This window comes from Brachyistius frenatus, unplaced genomic scaffold, assembly GCF_029030835.1.
Source record: "Brachyistius frenatus isolate BFR_SWC_R1_liver_20210118 unplaced genomic scaffold, ASM2903083v1 Contig_4, whole genome shotgun sequence".
Taxonomy (NCBI): Eukaryota; Metazoa; Chordata; class Actinopteri; family Embiotocidae; genus Brachyistius; species Brachyistius frenatus.
Window position 1 is genome coordinate 3,431,651 of NW_027210603.1, and position 19,741 is coordinate 3,451,391.

The 19,741-nt window shown below is 40.8% G+C and overlaps 3 protein-coding genes across 4 annotated transcripts in view; all 3 read left to right on the forward strand.

The window, feature by feature from the left end:
• LOC138628060 (arf-GAP with coiled-coil, ANK repeat and PH domain-containing protein 3-like) overlaps positions 1–6,801 on the forward strand; it is a 51,715-nt gene extending 44,914 nt beyond the window's left edge. Inside the window, exons 15-24 of the mRNA XM_069710838.1 lie at positions 61–284; positions 1,403–1,472; positions 1,637–1,731; positions 1,866–2,086; positions 2,198–2,290; positions 2,535–2,627; positions 2,864–3,084; positions 3,481–3,590; positions 4,119–4,229; positions 4,717–6,801. Of these exons, the coding sequence (XP_069566939.1) occupies positions 61–284; positions 1,403–1,472; positions 1,637–1,731; positions 1,866–2,086; positions 2,198–2,290; positions 2,535–2,627; positions 2,864–3,084; positions 3,481–3,590; positions 4,119–4,229; positions 4,717–4,864 (1,386 nt within the window). The 3' untranslated portion in view covers positions 4,865–6,801. The remainder of the gene's footprint in view (positions 1–60; positions 285–1,402; positions 1,473–1,636; positions 1,732–1,865; positions 2,087–2,197; positions 2,291–2,534; positions 2,628–2,863; positions 3,085–3,480; positions 3,591–4,118; positions 4,230–4,716) is intronic.
• Positions 6,802–9,892: 3,091 nt separating this feature from the next.
• Positions 9,893–16,401, forward strand: ube2j2 (ubiquitin-conjugating enzyme E2, J2 (UBC6 homolog, yeast)). The gene is made up of 7 exons (XM_069710852.1): positions 9,893–10,035; positions 12,185–12,315; positions 13,141–13,181; positions 13,357–13,459; positions 13,551–13,689; positions 13,784–13,864; positions 14,079–16,401. The coding sequence occupies exons 2-7, from the start codon at positions 12,185–12,187 to the stop codon at positions 14,367–14,369; spliced, it is 786 nt and encodes a 261-aa protein (XP_069566953.1). The 5' UTR covers positions 9,893–10,035; the 3' UTR covers positions 14,370–16,401.
• Positions 16,402–16,468: 67 nt separating this feature from the next.
• Positions 16,469–18,669, forward strand: LOC138628073 (RING finger protein 208-like). 2 transcript variants are annotated; one of them, XM_069710873.1, is made up of 3 exons: positions 16,469–16,741; positions 16,957–17,326; positions 17,457–18,669. In XM_069710873.1, exons 2-3 carry the CDS (start codon positions 17,004–17,006, stop codon positions 17,524–17,526), a joined length of 393 nt encoding a protein of 130 aa, XP_069566974.1. In that variant the 5' UTR covers positions 16,469–16,741; positions 16,957–17,003; the 3' UTR covers positions 17,527–18,669. The 2 variants fall into 2 exon arrangements, with proteins under 2 accessions (XP_069566974.1, XP_069566966.1); XM_069710865.1 differs by lacking the exon at positions 16,469–16,741 and having other exon boundaries at positions 16,859–17,326.
• Positions 18,670–19,741: the final 1,072 nt, after the last annotated feature.

A 19,741-nucleotide genomic window follows, 5' to 3' on the forward strand; every position in this document is an offset into this window, starting at 1 on the left:
TCCTCAGATGTTACTGGATCTCCATTTCTAAACTGCTCCCCACACTCCAAATCTTCGCAGCGTTTGGACCGGACGGCCTCACCCTCCACCAGCAGCATCGACTCTGCCAGTGAGCCCCGGGAGAGGGCAGATAAGGGAGTTCGGGGAGGAGGTGAGAGCCTCCTCCAGCGGGTACAGAGCCTGCCAGGAAACGAGCTGTGCAGTGACTGCGGCCAAACGGCTCCGTGCTGGGCCTCCATCAACCTGGGTGTGCTGCTCTGCATCGAGTGCTCAGGGATCCACAGGTAACTGCATGTAAAGCAGCAACAAAGGCATTCTTAAGTTATTGGAGCGGACTAATTGTGGAAATTAAAACTCTGGATTCCTCATCGCGCCTGTATAAGTGCATAAGTGACATTTGTCCTGTTTGTACTTGTTTTATTTCTACAACTCCGATGAGAAACCACCTGCATTGAAGCATAACATTTCATTCACAGTGCCTCTCTGTCAAACAGAAGATCAATTTCCATTACATCATGTAATCATGCCATCCTCCTCATATTTCCTGAATATGACTTTACAGGCAGATAAACACCTTCCAAAAATCAACACTCTGAAGACTGTCGGCTTCTTGTCCACAGGTTTAATGAAATTAAAGAAGGGTGAAACTAAATCAAAATTCTGCTTGCTGTCACACGTACAGATACACACAATGTAAACACAACTCGATCTCTAACATAAATGAAAGCTTTTCAGGTTTTAACTATCCTTGTGATTTTTAATTTTAAACAATTAATTACATCAAACTTTTAATATGTATTCAAACCAGTGTGGTCATCAGCAACAGAAATTCACCAAACCTCCACCACAAACCCAATACAGTCCAAAATAATGCTCTCCAGCTGTAGATAAGGACAAACAATTCAATACATACCTACGATGCCACCATTAGGCGTATGATACATGCAGATGCCACTGGTTTAATTATGACTGCTGTCAGTGCCATGCTTCCCTACTTCCTTATTACTGACTTCCTGTATCTGACTACCTGAGTCCTAATGTGACCAGAAGAACTACAGAACACCTTTAGAAAAACAACCACAAGACTTCCAATGCACCAACTCAACTGTAACAGAACAATGTCATTAATCAAATGAAATATTTTTTTAAAGAAAAAAACAACAATCTGCAGAAGTCCAAACTGCATTCAAAGCCACCAGTCTAGGTGTTAAAGTTAAAAGACCGAGCTGTTTTTATCTCTGAAGAGTGGAGGGAAGTTTGCCAGTAGCTCCTGATATCTGCCCCCCAGGCAGTTTTGATGAAGGTAGCAGTGGTTAAAAAAAAAAAAAACGGTGCTAAACTCTTCTTGCACTTCACTTGCTTTACATAATCTCTCTATTTTTCCTCTTGTTTCTTCTTTCAGGAGTTTAGGCGTCCATTGCTCCAAAGTGCGCTCACTGACGTTAGACTCATGGGAGCCAGAATTACTTAAGGTGAGTCTCCCAAACACATTTGCCTGCCTGCAGTTTATCTTGTCTGTGCCATGCTTTTTACATTTATTATTGCTAATACAATTTGTATTACTGTATTTGAATATGTTCTCCTTTTGTATTATCTCTCTCATCTTTGTTCCCTTTTCTTCTTCTCTTAAATTTAGCTGATGTGTGAATTAGGCAACACTGTGATCAACCAGATTTATGAGGGAGCCTGTGAGGAACGAGGAGCAAAAAAACCAGGACCCAACAGTTCAAGGTCAGTCTTAATACAGCAGATGGAATAAAATCCTCTTCTATTCAATTGAATAACTAAAGACTATACAGTAACTTGGGGATTCCCTTAATTATGTGTCCGATTAAATCACGTCTCCAATGATCATCCCCCTCCAGACAGGAGAAAGAGGCCTGGATCAAGTCTAAATATGTGGAGAAACGCTTCCTGAAGAAGATGAGTGGGAGTGAGGTGTTGGTGGAAGGTGAGAGGAAGTCCCGCCCCTGGACAGTGAAGAAGTGCCAGCGACACAACAGCTCCGTTCGGGCCCCCAACAAAGCCCGCAGGAAATACCACCGCTACGAGCCCGGCAGCGCCTCACCTGCAAACCTCTCAGCAGGTGAGTGCAGACATCTAAATTCCCTGGAGTCATAATAAAGAGGTTGTACTAATAGACTCAGAATCTGAAGCCCGCACTGAAATCCTGTTCTGGTCTTTTGTCCTTCTGCAGCAGCGGCAGCGAAGTTTCGCCGGGACTCTCTGTTCTGTCCAGATGAGCTCGACTCACTGTTCTCCTATTTCGACACTGGCTCTGGTCCTCGCAGTAAGTCCACCACACAACAAGTTCATACAAGTACAATGCACCTGCAGTACTACTGTAGACATTAAGAAAGATTTAGGTAAGACTTCTTTACTGGGACAAAAATTGAAGCTCGTATTTTAATTTCTTATATGTTTTCTGATTAAGTGTGCAATCCTACCACTGATGGTGGCACGTGTTTGACTTGTGCAGTCTGCGCTGTGTAATGATTAACGTGTCCGTGGCTTGGCGATGCTTGGCCCTGCAGGTCTCAGCAGCGACAGCGGCTTGGGAGGAAGTACTGACGGCAGCACAGACATCCTGGTGTTTGGCTCGGTGGTGGACAGTGTAACAGAGGAAGGTACATATCGCTGGAGACTGCTGGTGTCAACACGAGTTACAATGGAGACTAAATCCTGTTTCACTGAAAATAAGTTTAAATAAAACTGTCACCGTGTAACATTATTCATGTAAAGGAGATAAGCAGTCTAAAATATTATCATGAAGAACACTGGTATAACTCTACTATTCTCCTTCAGAGAGTTTTAAAGGTCTAAAATATTTCATTTACATCATCGTCAAATTGCTCCCCCACAGAGGAAGAGTCGGAGGAGTCCTCCAGTGGCGAGGTGGAGATCGAACAGGAAGTGTCCTCTGACCCCGAAGACCCGCGGGAGCTCCACCCTGGAGCGCTCCTCCACCGATCCTCCCGTCTCCACAACCTGCCGCTCATGGCCGAGGCGCTGGCACACGGAGCTGACGTGCACGCTGCCAGTGAGGAGGAGGGAAAAACACCACTCATTCAAGCTGTGATCGGGGTGAGGGACTTTGTGCAGCCTGTTAAATTAGTTTGATTTACATGACGTGAAGCGGGTGTAAACCAATATTATTCTTTCATTTATTTGACTTTATTGATATTTAATCATTATGGAGAGTGTTTGGGTTAAAACTTAAACACACTGTGTAATGAATCATGAACACTGAAACCTATGAACAAGTTTAAACAAGGAAGAATCTCCACAACGTGCTTTTATAAACTGCATGACCCTCCTTCCACCTGAGGTGGGTAAAACAAAGCTGTTAGATGATAAACCAAAACAGAGTCTTAAGAACCTGCCTTCAGTATGTTAAACAACCAATAATTAGAACCCTCATAGAAAAGAAAGGAAATAAATCAACTCTCTCCCTCTCTCTGTGTGTCTGTCTCTGTTCAGGGATCTTTGATAGCTTGTGAGTTCTTGCTACAGAATGGGGCCGACGTGAACCAGAGGGACATGAGAGGCAGGGGCCCGCTGCACCACGCTACCTACCTGGGGCACACTGGGTAAGAAAGGTTATGAGCTGTCTGGCAACACGGTCTCAGTATCCAGTTCATGATCTAGCCTTTGCGTGATGACAATAAATGCAGAAATTACATGTGTGAACACGTTTAAATGAGTAACTCCACTCAGCTATGAAGAAAAACACTTCCTGTTCCAAATGTTTGTTTTGGATTGTATGAAGAAATGTCTCAGGTGTGCCCATCTTTGATCTTCTTTGGCTTATAAATGGATCTTATTATGTGGTGACTGTCATTACTCTCGTGAAACAACCACCATATCATGAATAGTTATTTTTAAAGCCTCTGGAACGGCTTAACAGGTGATTAAATCCTATCTGTAACTGGAGACTAAAGCATGAAGTAGGAATGGCATTTAAATCACCTTAAATCGATCAGTTTTTAAAACCTTTTCTGATCATTCTGCTATTTATCACATGCTTTCCCCCCAAATATAATACATATTTCTTGTTTTGGTGTGCTGTGATATTTTAAGCTCTTTCTGTTCCGTCTCTACGTCCTGGTTTGTTACAGTCAGGTGTGTCTGTTCCTGAAGAGAGGAGCATCGCAGACGGAGGTGGATGAGCAGGGTCATGACCCTCTGAGTATCGCTGTCCAGGCTGCTAACGCGGACATTGTCACCCTGTAAGGCATTCAAATTCTTCTGTGTTAACATCATCATAAAACATTCAAGTTTGACAACTGATGGTTGAATCACCGGTGACAAATCACCAGATGGAGTTTTCGATAAACTCTTCATGATGACTGACCAAACGCCATCTGCTAATGAAGACCTGCATCTAGAAAAACCTCAGAAGTTGAACTTGCATACTAAAATATCTCTGTTTGGATTTAAAAAAGAAAATTTTGGTATCCCTCATTGGTGTTGACGTAATTTTGCCCTTACTCTCTGTTTTCCCTCCTTCCTCCATCTTCCCATCCTCCTCTTTCCCTTCCTTATAACCTCACAACATTTCCATTCTCTCCTCCCACCTGACCATATCAATCCTTTCACACCCTTTGTGTTTTATCTTTTCTTATCTGCCCTTTGTTCTTTAATTATTCAAAAAAAAATTTTTTTCATATGTCTCTTCTCTTCCTTGCCTCTCCCCTTCTCACCTCCCTCCTCCAGGTTGCGTCTTGCCCGGATGAATGAGGAGATGCGAGAGGCCGAAGCTCCTTTGGGTCAACCAGGTCAATACCACAGCAGCAGCCCCACTGAGCAGCAGTATAGGAAGTGCATCCAGGAATTCATCTGCCTCACCATAGAGGAATGCTAGTGGTCACTTCTGTACCTGTGAGCATAGCTCATGCTCACGCTATCAATATATCTCTTCCTCCTGACTGAGAGCCTCACATAATCATGTAGAAGTTGCCCCTAGACACTGATCTCGAGTCTGTTACTTTCGTAGATCTCGGCTTACAGGCAACTTCTTGTAAACAGGGCATCTGGGGCGAGAGCAACTGCATCGTGGCGTGTGGAGACCCCTGATGGATCTTTCTAACTCTACTGACCATACAGTCACCACCTCCATTTTTCCGCATCACCACTATGTTTATGCTTGCCATTGCTTGGCACCACCCATGCTATCGCTGGCTACACAACACAGTAAAATGACATCTGCTTTTTTGGTGTTTTGCTAACAGGGTTAACCTCTAACTTATCATAACATGGTGTAATCTCCTGTGAGAGGGTGTGGGCTTTTTGTTGCCTGACAGCTCTTACCTCTTAACAATCTCACTGCATAACCCGCTACAAAATTATATCTATCCGAGACCATCTGTGTGACATTCAACTTACCCGTCTCTTCTTGACCAGAGATGTAAATATACATATTTAGAAGTGTAGAAACTGTGTACTGTGGCATGAGGTGAAAAAAAAAACATGGTATTTGTTCCATTATTAAAAGAAAAAGAGTAACTGACAAGCTGCAGTCGAGGTGGGCAGGGTAGTTTACTTTGCATATATAGAGGTGTCAGGAAAGGAAATTTTGTGTAAAACTGTGACAAAAAATACTGAAGGGCTTGTGGGGAGGACACCCTGGCCTGCTTTGTAAGATACTTTGTGACGTGATGAGTGAGTGAGTGAACAGGGGAGTAGATGCGTGCATGTGTCGAAGAATACTGAGAGAGAGTTAAATAATATGATATGAAACATTACGTAAAGGAAAAAAAAAAAGAAACTGTGCACTTTTCCCACATAGAGTATTATCATTTTGTTTTTGTTTTTTTCAGTTAGTTTTTACATTGTTCTCGTCCACTCAAGTCTTTCTATTTTAATTCTGTCTTTTTATTTATGTGTATCTCCCCAGAGGATCAGTGCAATGCATTTTTGGATGCAGTTTTTAATCTGCATTTCTTTTAATGATTGTCATTTTAATCTGAAAGCATTACTTGGAATTTATGACGGAGGTCTTGAGATGGCATATTGTCGTATCACTCATAAAAGACATTAAGCTTTCGTTTTCGCTTTGGAATGGCCTTAGGTTGCTACGAGTACAAATATTGGCTGTCAAACTCCCCACTTTTTGTTGGATTTTGCAAGTTTATCTCTGGATCTTTTTTTTAGTTACAGTAAATAAATGAAACTGCAGTGTTTCATTTTTTTGAGAACTTGCAAAGATCAGAGCAGTGAGGGACTGGATGAAGCTGGATTTACATCATTAATCTTCTGTTCACTGCCATTTACAGAAGACAGGGGACTCATGAATATATAAACACACCTCCAGTTTCCTGTAAATACTCATCCATATTACAGTATGTATGGTGAGATCATGGAGCACATTTCTTTCTAACACTCGTGTGGTCAACAGACTTGTGTATCTGGCTCACCTCACCGGTCAGTGCTAACGGTATTCTCTGTATGTTTTGCCGGAATAATTTTTTCAGAAGTTCAACATTGTTTGCATTCTGAGCATGATGAAATATTCTTCTATGGTTTAATCACTTTGTGCAGTGCAGTCCTGTGGAATAAGCATGTCCCACCATGACCCCTCTGGTGTCAGATGTTTCTTCCTTTTTTTGCACCTCTGTGCCATTCTTCCATCCACAGGCCAGATCTGTGGTGACTTCTTCATTTCTGTCGATAGTAATTTGAATTTGTTTTTTTTAAAATGTTGTGAATTTATTTTCCTCTGCCAAAGACTCTTTTTTTTTTTATTTTATTTTTTTTTTAAAGGGAAAGTGTCTGACACTGTTGTATAACATCACTTTTTTTTAATTTAAAAAAAAAAAAAAATTATAACTGTTCGGAGTAGATACAGCATAGGTTTACCATCCTTTCTGAAGTGACCGAGTGGTAGAAACACTGTTGGTGGACCTCACATGTTCAGAAGAGGTTACAGAGATGTGACTTACCTGATAGATTTTGATATGGCAGGTGAGATTCTGCAATAGTTCAATGTGCTGCAAGTAGAATCAATCTAAGAGGTGATGTGAAGCAACTGTGACCAAACTGTTAAGGGCCGTTGCCCTCGCGGTAGTGCTAAATGTTGTGTCCATTGTGTGTATTGACGTAAGAGTGGTTAAAGGTGCTTTTCGAAGCATGACATGCTGTAAATAGTACACTTGTGTATTTGAACTCAATGCCAACTTCCTGCCTCTCAGCATTCAATCACGGATCCTGAACATCTGACCTGTTTTATGTTTGTTTTTGTTTTTTTTCTCTTCTAAGAAAACAAACCTGTCAGGCAGAATTGTAACACAATTCTGAACTACTTGGAGGCATTCTTCTGTTTACTGACATTTGGATATCTTTGGAATACTTTCTTCCTCGTCTTTAGAAGCACAAAGGGGGAAAAAAAAAATGCATACAATAAAACTGAGAAACTCTTGATGAACTAACCCTGCTTCCTGCTTCCTGCTCTCATTACTGTTCCCTGTCTTGTCTCTTCTGTGTAACATCCTCCCAACATCGCAGTTTACGGGAAAAGTAGCCGTAAATCAATAATTAATAAAATTGTAAAAGATTTACTTCATATGTATCAAGCTATATTTAAACAACCCTAAATGTTGGGAGAATGTACCTATTTACAATCTGCTCTGGTGTATCTTTTGGTGACAAACTTTTGGGTCGGACTTGGCTTATTCAAAGCATTAAAATGGTTACTTTCATGTTGATAAATAGAACTGAAGTGACACACACACACACACACACACACACACACACACACACACACACACACACACACACACCTCCAGACTGCCAGCACACTATTTAAAGATGACTTCAGTGTTTCGGGTCTTACGGGTATTAAATAGTGCTTCCGCTTCTCGCTTCCAGCAGCAACACTGTCCCTTGAATAATTCAGTGTCTCCAGCGTGTAAAACATTCATGTGATCTCACTAGCATTGTCATGGAAAAAAAAAAGAAGTCTAATTCCTAAACGTATACTAAAGGCAAACTACACATGTCCACTTGAGGAAATAAACACTGACTGACATATCATTGCTTCTGTCATCACAGGGGTTGCCATGGGCAGCAGGAGAGTTAAACCCAAGGAGGTTCGGGATAGAGTGAGTGCAGTATCCTGGGCCGTCATACTAGCCGACTTTAGTGTGCTACTGTGATTCTCTCTGCTTTGGTGGTTGTGGGGGATCTTTAGGGTGTCTTGGCTTTTGTTGAACAAACTTTCTGGGGAAAATACTCAGAGGTGTGTTACTGTACTGAATCCTTTCGATCTCTTTTTGATAAATGAGGCATTTGAGAGTAAACCTTCTGCACAGGGACAGCGTCCCCATAAAGGTTGTGCTAAGACAGCTGTAGTGCAGCATTCACACACATGAATTAAATGTGATTGGATGAGTTGGACCTCTTCAATGATATAAGAAGGGAAGGCAGGACGTCCACCACTACTTCCCTGCAAGTTTTGCTACAAATAATCTCAGACTCACATTTAAGAGGCTACAAAATGTAAACTTGTGTGTACTTGTACCACTAAGCTGGAAGCTTTACTCCATGAGGGAATGCTTTGGGGGTTTTGCTCTTTCATGGGTTCATAAAGCAGCTTGTTGATCAGCTTTTTCTTCCTGAATATTTCTTCCTGAATCGCACTTTGAAAAAGCTCAAGCAGTAATTCGGTCTCCATGGTGCCGTGCGGTGATACAAACCCCTTGACTTCAGTGTCCATTGTTGCAGGTGACATCTCCTGTGCTGATGTCTTTCGCCAGTTTTCTCTCCTCGCGTCTTTCCAGCCCGAGAAGTTGAGGAGAAGGAGCATACAGTTCAGCCGCAGCCAGAAGCCACAGTGACCACAGCTGACTTCCATCTCAACTGACCGGGTCACTTTGGAATCAAAAGTGAGGCGTGCGATTAAAAAAGACATTTTGATGCAGGGCAAAAGGTGAAAACCCAGCAGGCGCGAGTGAAACTGTTGTATAAGATTGTAATTGTTCTCAATTTCTCTTGGTCTGGGGCAAGACAGGCATGTTGATGTCATTCAAACGGTTCCATTGTTCTGGTGTTATTCCATCTGACCAAACCAGTTTTGGTAATGGTGCAGATTAACAGCAGAGTTATAATAACATGTCAGATCTGCAGACATACAATAACCTTAAAAAGACATTTAAAAAGAATCTTCTAAATTGAGTCTTTTCCTCTCAACATTGGCTCAAGTTTCCAAAGCAGTGGATCCTACATTTGCCATAACTCCATGCTCCATTAAATGTGATCTCCTAGGCCAAGTCAAAAATATCTTTGATGTTACAATCAGGGTTATTTTTTAGGCACAGACAAGCTTCCTGCAGAGCGACAGAAAACATTGTGCAAATGTTTCTACAGGCTGAATTGTACTCTCTGTGATGAGTAAAGTAAACTCAGTGTTTGGAATCAGTTTTAAGTGTTTCTTCATAATTTTATTTTGTCAAGTTCAAATTCCTGATGAAATGATGTTCAACCTATTTTGCAGCTTGTGGCAGAAATAAAACAAATAGCATGAAATCTACTACCTTGTGGAATGTTTTTGTGCATTTCAATCAGTGTTTTTTTTCAAACTTTGGCGAACAAACACAGCAGCAAAAAAAAACTTAATGCAGAAGCATAAAGCACCAAGATGACCTCCGTGCGAGCATAAAGAGAAACAAGGTTCTCACAGACGACTTCGTAATGTGTGATTAATTGACTACAAACGTAAGTATATAGCCGTATAACGATTATAAAGTAAGTGTCCCAGGTTAACCGTGTTTGTTAGATATTATTGGGCGTTCTAAGTAATTATAATTAGGCATCAAATTCCGGGTCAAACTGGTGGCAGTAAATCGCTACCTGCGCGGTTTTTCAGCCGCTATAACACACATGAAGAAGAAAACCGGAAGCGCGATTTTTCCTCCCGCTGGCGAAGGCTAAAGCTACGTTGGTGTCATCGTCTTATCGGTTTGGGGTTTGACAACAAATACAACAACCCTATTTCGTGTCCAGCCACGAACACCTAGTTTCACTGGGGTCTCTGGAGAGGTACGTCTGTTCTACTCGCTCTCTAGTCCGTGAATGTGAGAGATGTGGGGGCTCGGCTCTCGGTAGGAACACAACCGCTCGCGTTAGCCCATGCTAACGCTAAACACAATTAGCAACGGCCTACGTCAGCTGACGTTAGCCGCTAGCTAACTCTGTGGGCACAGACAGGACTTGCGACTCGGCTGTAACTGCTGGCTTTAACAGATTGGAGCGATACTATGGTTTTAAAAAGGCTCCTGTGAAGTCAGTCTGCAGTTTGAAGTTGGTCTGGAATGCTTCATTACAGTCGGGGTTTGGATATGGAGCTGACTAACTCGACGTGTTCAGTTAGCCAGAGATTTAACATTAGCCTGCCGCGTCTAGCAGCGGATTAGCCTCAGCTGCCTGAATTGCGTTAAGTCGTTTCCTATTGATCAGGAAGTGTTACTGGTGTGTTTTCAACAGTGCAGCAGTTCAACACATGCCAGCTGTCGGTCACGTGACAGGAGGGAAGTGGTCAAACGGGCAATTTCCTCATTTTTAGTTCAACTGGCTGACGGACGGAAAGACAGCTGAAATTACACTAAAACCTGCGTCACGTAACGCATACGTATCCGGGTCCTCCAACACCAACACATCACCTGCTGTCGTGTTAACTCTTGGTACTTGCACTCTGTTTAAAATGTTTAGGAGCCAGGTAATATATTACACAATGCAACACAATCAAAAGGCTTCAGATAGTGTGAAATAGATTCAGGACCACATAAAGAAAGAAGGTCGATAGAAAAATAAAATGATATGCAAGATAACAAGCTTTTGTGCTTAATAAGAGATATTGTTAAAAAAATTTAAAAAAAAAATCTACTTTGCAGCATTAAATTGACAACTTTACTCAGAAGTTCAAAAATAAATAAGAGGATGAGCTCATTACTTGATGCATTGCTGTACTTTAAATCATCCACCTGTAGCCAGGTTGGATCTACCACTACCAGTTTGTACCACCAACTGTAACAACTTGTTTGTGCGGCTTTAGGTGTGGCACCTAAAGTGAATCATTGTGGAGAGCATCAGAACTAATTAAATGACTTAATGAGTATCTAATGGTTGTATTTATTCCCCACTGGGCTTTTGGGCTGTTGCTGTTTGTTAAATATCTGCGATAGCCTTTCCAAAGTTTTGGAAAATTGTGCTTGTATACGGCAAAATATGTGCCTAAGTGTTGCACACATCTGGGGAAAACCCCAGAAAGATTAATTGATCAACACAAAACCTATTAAGTGATATTTATTTAAAGACAGATTTAAGAAGGTGTAACCAGCAAATGCTTGAGATTTTGCTGTTCTTTTTTTTTTTTTATTATTATTATTTTTTTATCAATCTTACTTTTATTGGTTTTCAAACTTTTTGTCTGTGATTTATTTTTGCTTTTGTTAAAAAAGCAAACTGAGCAATTCATTGATGAGGTAAAAGTGAATGATAGGGCAGTCATGCTTTTCAATAAACTGTGTTCTTACAGGAATCATTTTTCAGAATGAAACGGTTTCATGTTTACGTGGAATATCAACGTGATTTTCACGCTTGCGTTAGATTATCCTAATTATCAGTCATAAATTGTTTTTCCTTGTATGAATTCCAATCTCTGCCAAGCTGTCACTCTTTGTTAGAGTCTGGTGACAGAACGCTTTGCTGGCAAGGTTTTCAAATCCGTGCTTTTGAAAGCTGCAGGTATGTTTTGCTGGAAAAGCAATTTCACAATTATAGCTTTCCACCAGCCAGTGTGATACGTGCACAATATGCTGTCCTTAACAATGGCCAGCACTAATGCCAACGTACATACAACACATCCTTTTAACTGGAGAGGAAATTATGTCTAAAATAAAAAGCAAAACAATTATATGCCGAATTTATTCTTGCATTTTCAAGTTTTAACGTGTACTTTCAGAAGAAGCGGAGTTCATAGTCTGAGTATGTTTAAAACGCACCTCATCATGAACACTGTGCCATCAGTCAAATCTATAAACTGACTTCATGTACAAGCTGACATGAAAAAGAAAAGGAAGGACAGGCTTTGACGTAGTATTGTGAGGAAATATATCCTGATAGTAAACCAGAGTAATACATTTTATGGTCAATTTCTATATCTTCTCTTTGCATGTCCTCTCAATCTCAGATGAACAACAACGGGAATAAGAGAGCTCCAACTACAGCCACTCAGCGACTTAAACAGGATTACCTCAGGATAAAGAAAGACCCTGTGCCTTACATCTGTGCAGAACCTCTTCCCTCCAACATCCTAGAATGGTAAGAAACCATAATTGAGGAAATATCCTGTATTTCAGGGCTCTACCTCGACTATTGTGTGTTGTTAGCAGAGACTAAAAGCTGTGAATATTCTGTATAATGACACCATCTATATATTTTGAATGCTTAAAAACGGGTTAAATTTTTACAAAAACAAAACTGTAAATTTGTTTCTGCTTTTTTTTATTTTTTTTATTTTTTATGCTCTCTCTCATGGGCACACTTTACATTTTATACAATCAGGTTCCCAGTCCACATGTAAATTACTGACCATGATTTGCAGAATATCCACAGTAAACCTTCTCGGTGTCTTCTGAGAAGGTGTTTTTTTTATGTATTTGTAGAGAATATGACATTACCTCAAATAGTGTTGACTCATCAAAGCAGTTAATGTGTTACTACCATGATGTATTCCTTCATGGTTTCACCTTTGTGATTTTTGTCAAACAAGGTGTGTGTTGTGTATGTGCAAATACAAGCTATGCTTTGATTACACCGTCATACATTTTTATGTTTTCTTTACACAAACTAGAAAAGTTTGTGTTCCGGTTTACTTTTTTTTTTTTTTTTAACAAAGTTATCTTATAGGACGCGTTATTTTTTTTCACCCAGTGTAGGTTTTCCCTTGTCATTCAGTTTGGTTTCAAACATTTCTCTGGACATAACATGAGTTCAGACCAGTGTTTTCCCTCTCAGACTTTACTCAGTTTGTCAGTTACTAGTTTAATCTTTTTGGCCTTTATTACACTTTAATTGCACTTCATGCAAGATCCTCTGTCTCGCTCTTCTGGTAAAGTCACTAACAAGAACCTTTTTTGTGTCTAGGCACTATGTAGTCAGAGGTCCTGAGAAAACACCATATGAAGGTAAAACCATCTGACAGTTAACTCACATTTATGATCCAAGTAGCTTCTCTGTTAATAGGCATGTTTTGTGAAGTGAAATTAAAGTGAATATCATAAATATGAGTCCTGAAGTGACTCATATTTACTGTGTTATCTCCACAGTCTGATGCCGTTGTTATATGTGATGTTTTTTTAGGTGGCTATTATCATGGAAAACTCATATTTCCCCGGGAATTTCCTTTTAAACCACCAAGTATTTACATGATCACACCGAACGGGAGATTTAAGTGTAACACAAGGTAAGAATGTATTTTTTGTTGTTGCTGAATAAAATGAGATTTAAGAAAATAATACGGGTCTTTATCGTAACCATTTTTTGTTTCTCCCCAGGTTATGTTTGTCCATCACAGACTTCCATCCGGATACGTGGAACCCCGCGTGGTCCGTTTCTACGATACTCACAGGTTTGCTCAGCTTCATGGTGGAGAAAGGACCCACCCTCGGCAGCATTGAGACTTCTGACTACACGGTTTGTAAAGACAGATGACCACAAATGCAGCACAGTGACACGAGCCACATGTAACATCTGAAATATTTGATGTGCCTTTTATTATTTTTTCCAGAAAAGACAGCTGTCAGCCCAAAGCCTGTCCTTCAACCTCAAAGACAAAGTGTTCTGCGAGCTGTTTCCTGATGTAGTTGATGTAAGTATCTCAGGTGATCTTTTTCCAGCCTATTTCTTTTTCTTGGCCTCATGAAGAGATCAAAACCCCAGTAACTATTTTAACATTAATAAATGCTTTATTGTGGGAACATCGAAATTTTGTCTCGTGGCCTTCTTCACGGACCTTGCTGCTTGGAAGTAGGTGAAGCTTATTTGGCCTAATATTCTCCCTTCTCTTTCCTTTCCTCCACCAGGAGATGAAGCAGAAACAGAAGGCTCAGGAGGAGTTAAGCGCCCGTACTCAGCCGCTCCCTTTACCCGATGTGGTGCCTGATGGTGACCCTCAACACGCCCACTACGGACTCCCGGCCCTCAACGGAGGTCCTGTCCCACCAGGGGGCGCCAACCCCGCCCCTGGCCTGCAGCAGGCTAATCGCAACCATGGACTTCTCGGCGGGGCTCTAGCCAATCTGTTTGTGATTGTAGGCTTCGCAGCGTTCGCCTACACGGTCAAGTACGTGCTGAGGAGCATAGCCCAGGAGTGAGAGGAGCCGGCGTTGTAGGGCGACGCTTCCCCCTGCAGGTGAGCCAGCTAGTGGACTCCATATTAAACAAACACACTACGTGGGGGAGGGATGTTCAGTCCTGGGTTCAGCTCCTCCACGACCACCAACACCACCACAACCACTACCACCTGGACTTTGGAAAACAGAAACTCAAAGCCCACCCACCCAGGAGGGACTGAAAGGAGGAGGTGGGGGAGTGGCAGTAGGGCCGGGGGATTGGAGGGGTTTATTAAAACAGTTGCAATCCACTCTGTGCTTCAGTGGTTTATACCAATCGTAGGAATAAACTTGGCTCATGGGTTGTGTAAGAGTGTGTAAAATGGCAACCGGTCATAGTTTGTTGCACCGGCTGGAAGGCCGGTCACCACGTTTATATGCTGTATCGGGGAGAAATAGAGGGCGCTATTGTTAATCTGCAATACCATGAACATTACATCACTTAAAAGCTTGTTTTTTTAAACAATTTAGTACATAATTATCAAAGTTGATTTGCCGCTGAACATCGGTTGTGGAACAGTTATTTCCCTCATCAGTGTGTCCGGGTCGGTCATGAGATCATAGAGACTCTTCTGGAACAACCTTTTGAATTGTTGCAGCTCCGAGGGTTTCAAATTCAACAGAAGTGCAACAAAACCCACTTGTCTAGCTCGTCTAGCTCGTCATCGTTGTCGTGCATGGGAACATTCATTTGGACAAGTTTGTTTACATGCACACCATAGAAGAGCTTCAGGGCATCTGGGCCTAAACTGCAGATCATAAGCGTAAATTCTTGATCTGCAGAAATCCACTGTCTCCAGTGTTCTGCAGTGAGTTTACATGGATATCTGGGTCAAGAAGCAAACGCAACAGACAGCTGTTTAAACATGTCCTTCTCCAAATACGGAAAATAACTTAGTCATACATCACATGATAGATTTCACAAACAGCCTCCGCTCTTTTGCAACATATTTCCATTCAAAGACTGTCACGACAATATTTGTAGATGTTTCATTATGTGCCAAAAATACATCTGAAGCTCATATATGGGCACCTACAGATGGGGAATAGGGAACAGGAGAAAGATTTGTGATGTGATTTATGACCTGTAATCTTTTCAGTAGTCGGTGACAAACATCAAATGAGAAGAGACTGTACAACAGCCAAACAATGAGTCCACAAAGATGAAAAGCAGCACAGAAAATACCGCACAAATTGGACCCCATACTGTTGTTCCGTTTCTGATTGGTAGGGTCTATTTTCCGATGCTTACGTCTGAGCATGCAGTACGGACCGAACAAGTGGAGACCAAAGTAGTCTTATTAAAACGGTATGGACAAGATGTTGATATCTGTATTTGTCTTTATAAATGGATAAACACAAAACTCAAAGTGTGACAGAGCTGCAGATACGAGCTCAGAGTCTGATGTGAGCCCAGACGTTCTCTCCAGTCAACCCATGAGCCAAGCAGCGTCGGCACGGGAGGGAACAGAGACCAGTCCTTTTTTTCTTTTTCAATTGGCTTAGCTGACCAGTATAGCACCAGTCTATCGAGGTCCCAATAAAGACACACATGAAGAGAATCAACATTTTGTTTCTGTATATCACGGTTTTCTTTTGGATCCTCTTTTTTTTTTTTTTTCCTTTGTGTTATTGTTCTTTTTATTTATAGAAGCAGTCGACCTGTTTGTCGTGGTTCTAAGGAAACGCGTTGCGTTTGCTTAGCAGGGCATGACGGACGTCAAACACGGACGGGCAGCGGCCCGGCTCACATAATTGCTGATAATTTGCTGTTGTGCATTGCATTTAGTAAAGATGGTTCTACTGTGTATCTAATGTTTCAACAGAAGAAATGGTCTGTTGCTCTTCTTTTCTCGGCACCATCTCAAAAAAAGACTGATGATGATGGGAGTGCGTTTGTGTGATAATGCAGCAAATGCCCAGATTTCCATGCTTCAGTTAATCTTGTGTGACATTGTATGTTTTCATAGTAAATGCAAATAAATTACCCTGCTTGGCAGGGCATTTAATAAAACCTTCTTTTTTTTTATCTGCTACTTTTAAAATGTCAACATTTAGCAATTTAGCCAAGTTTGATTTTCTTCCCCAACAAAATGTAATTTGATATCGTTTGAGGTTCCCAACTGCAGCTTTAACCTTTGTCAGCATTGCAAACCGGTTGCAGAAGTTTGCACCCACCCACCATCGGAAAGAAAGGCATTCCACAGAACACCTTGATGACAAGGCTTCCTTAGAAATGTTGTAATCTGACTGCAGCTGCAGGAAGGGCTATAAGAGCAGCCAGTCCAAGGTTACAGTCACAGCACGCATGCCTCAGTCCTTCACACACTGATGAGTCTCAGTCCCTCAAGCTCGTAAGTATTCTTAAATGACTCTGACGTCTAGATCATTTTTACAATGTGCTCTCTGAAGTTGTTGTTGTTGTTTTTTTATATATATATATATATATTTTTTAAATTTCAAGAGCATTTACTATCAGGGTGATTATTTCTTCACTTTTCACTAATAGTTTTTTTTTTTTTTTGGTCACATCCTTTTTCACTCAACTACATGTGTTTCCATGTTGCAGGCCTCTTCTGTAGGAATCCTCCACGCCTCTGCGTTCCTGAAATCACGATGCTCCCGACAGAAGAGCTGGAGTGCATCGTGTGCTGTTGCGAGTACTCGCACAGCGACCGGATCCCGCGGGTCCTCCACTGCAAACACACCTTCTGCGCCCCTTGTCTGGAGGCCATGTCCAAGCTGGAGGGAGTCATCTGCACCGTCAGCTGCCCCCTGTGCCGCTGGATTACCTGCACCCGAACTAGCCTGACTTTACCCGGGGCCCTGTGGGTCAACACAGAGATATGGGACCAGATTGCCGAGGCGCAGAAGGCGAGGAGGGATGATTCAGTTCAGGACCTGAAAGACACGGAGACCCGACTCACCAGTTCAACACTGTAAGTACACGCTGTTCGGATTTGGTTTAGATCTCTGCGCGAGAAGCTGCGGTGTAACTTCTGCACATTAGCTGCTTATCATCTGTGTCCATTCATCTAAAAGCAGACATCTCTCTCTTTCTCTCTTTAGCCCCGGTTCAAAGTTGTCTCATTTCACATCTGCTCTCCAAAAACTGTTCAGCTGTGCGCTGGTGCGTTGACGAGGCTTGGCGGGCTGCTGATAGCTCAACAGCACAGGAAATTCCAGCAGGTCTTAACTTGTTGTCAGGTTGAAATTGTCTGACCTCATAAATGTGTGCGACACTCGTGATCACAGTTCCATGTAATTCAATTCAATTCAACTTTATTTATATAGCGCCAAATCACAACACAGGTTATTTCATGGCACTTAACACGTTAAAGTCCTTACAGCAAGACTTTACAATATTATACAGAGAAACCCAACAATTCCCCCATAAGCCATAAGTAAGAGACCAGCCGGGGGGGGGGGGGGGGGTCTCAGTCAGCGTTCGTGTCCTGTGAGGAGCGAACGGCTTGGCAGGAATTTCTTTGATTGTTCAGAGTTGTTTTTGTGTTGTTGTTGTTTTTTTTTTTTTTTTAAAAGACCAGAAGTTAAACGGGTTTGACCTGTCAACCTCTTTTTAGCTGTTGAGTTTTATTTACCACAATGAAACAAGCTGTAGAAATGAAAGCAAATCAACATTCAGTCCATCTTATATCTTTTGAAAGCTACTTTGACTTCCCTACTTAAGTGCGTGAAGGTGTAAACAGCTCATTCTGATTTATAATATTTTATTCAGTTTAAGTGATGCTGTTCTGTCTTTTATATTGTACATATTGTTGTAAACTGTTCTCACATTATTGTTTGTTGTATGTATGTATGTATATATATATATATATATATATATATATATGTCTTAACTGAAACTCTGTGAATTTCGGACCATCTGTCAGATCTGATGTGGATCTGAGGTCAGTTCTTTTACTCCATTACATGAAGGTTTCATATCTTCAAAGCTACTCTGAATTAATTCAATGTTATTGTATAAAAATCACCAAAACGAACTGTCTGTGGTTCAGACAGCTTTTCAATTCTTTTTACTTAAACATCATCTGTGAATCAAGTCTCACTGTTTTGGGCACAAGGAGGAACGTTCTAATATCCAAATGCAATATTTGGATAAAGGTTGTTTAACAACAGGAACCTTAACAATCAGGTTATTGAAACAAAAAAAAATGTGTTCAGAATTCTGAAGGTTCACTGATCAAATGTCAATGTTATAGTTTTCTTTAATTTATAAACATTTTAAAATGCATTAAAAGTGAAAGTGGTTCATTTTAAATATTGTGTTTTCCCTGTCATTTCAATCCTTAAATATTTAATGGCTATTTGTCAAGACATCCACTTCATTTAATTATAAAGGTTTTTTTTCTCAGATTTAGCTTTTTGCATGTTGGTCTCTCTGCACATAATATTTAGATTATTACCCATTTCAAATATTTTACACATTGTATAAATCCCGACTGAACTCTCCTCTCAGGCGAGGGGATGTTTGGTTCACGTTCCCCGGGGAAGCAGCGTCACCCAACAGTCCTTTGCACAGGACGTTCCCTTGGTTCACCAACTGTTAAATAAACGACCAAACTTTTACTTTAACAGCATTGGGGAGTAATAGAGTAGTTTAACTTTGCTTTATTGGTACTTTTAGTCAATTCTGTGAATATTTCTTTCACCACTGATTAGTTTAAGAATATATGATGGAGAATATACTACCCTTCATTGTAAAAAAAATAAACAATTCAATAATTGTCAATATTACAACCTCCTTGCTAAAACTTATGTACAGTACTTTTAAATTTACTCTAAAATTTTAATTGTCAGCAAAACATGTTTGATTATAAGCTTTAATTTTATTGTGTAAACCACCTCAACATCTGAAAGAATAGGGTAAGATAAGGGAGACGGAAGAAGGATTTAGTTCTCCTTATTGCTTAATAAAAAATTGGAGAAATACTGACGACTTGATCACAGTTGTTTTAGGTCTAACTAAACTGATCAGTATCCATGTTTAACATTTTTGGTTTCCTGGTTAGTTCATTACATCAACAAGTAGAAACAAATCAACATAATATTCTCTTGAGTCAGAAATTACACAACCTTAATGCCATGGTTTCAGTGAATTAATATAAGATTTTTTTGTTGGTGGTGAACTAGCAAGTAAAAATGTTTTACGTAAACGTTTTAGGTTAATAATAATTCTATGTTTCCAAATTAGAACTGAGTTGTTGTAAATGACTCCAGTAATTTTTAAGTGGCAATTAGTATTTTTACATTTAACAATTGAGCCTTTACATACAACGTTCATCCTGGTGAGCATATTCAAAAGGAGACCATATGTGTTTATGACATTTTGG

Excerpts from the sequence above, each read along its gene's own strand:
- ube2j2 (XM_069710852.1), top strand. The coding sequence starts at position 12,185 with ATGAACAACAACGGGAATAAGAGAGCTCCAACTACAGCCACTCAGCGA. Across the intron at positions 13,182-13,356 it reads TGAGAAAACACCATATGAAG|GTGGCTATTATCATGGAAAA; the intron begins GTAAAACCATCT and ends ATGTTTTTTTAG. Across the intron at positions 13,690-13,783 it reads TTGAGACTTCTGACTACACG|AAAAGACAGCTGTCAGCCCA; the intron begins GTTTGTAAAGAC and ends TATTTTTTCCAG.
- LOC138628073 (XM_069710865.1), top strand. The coding sequence starts at position 16,938 with ATGTGTTTCCATGTTGCAGGCCTCTTCTGTAGGAATCCTCCACGCCTC. Across the intron at positions 17,327-17,456 it reads CGACTCACCAGTTCAACACT|CCCCGGTTCAAAGTTGTCTC; the intron begins GTAAGTACACGC and ends TTCTCTCTTTAG.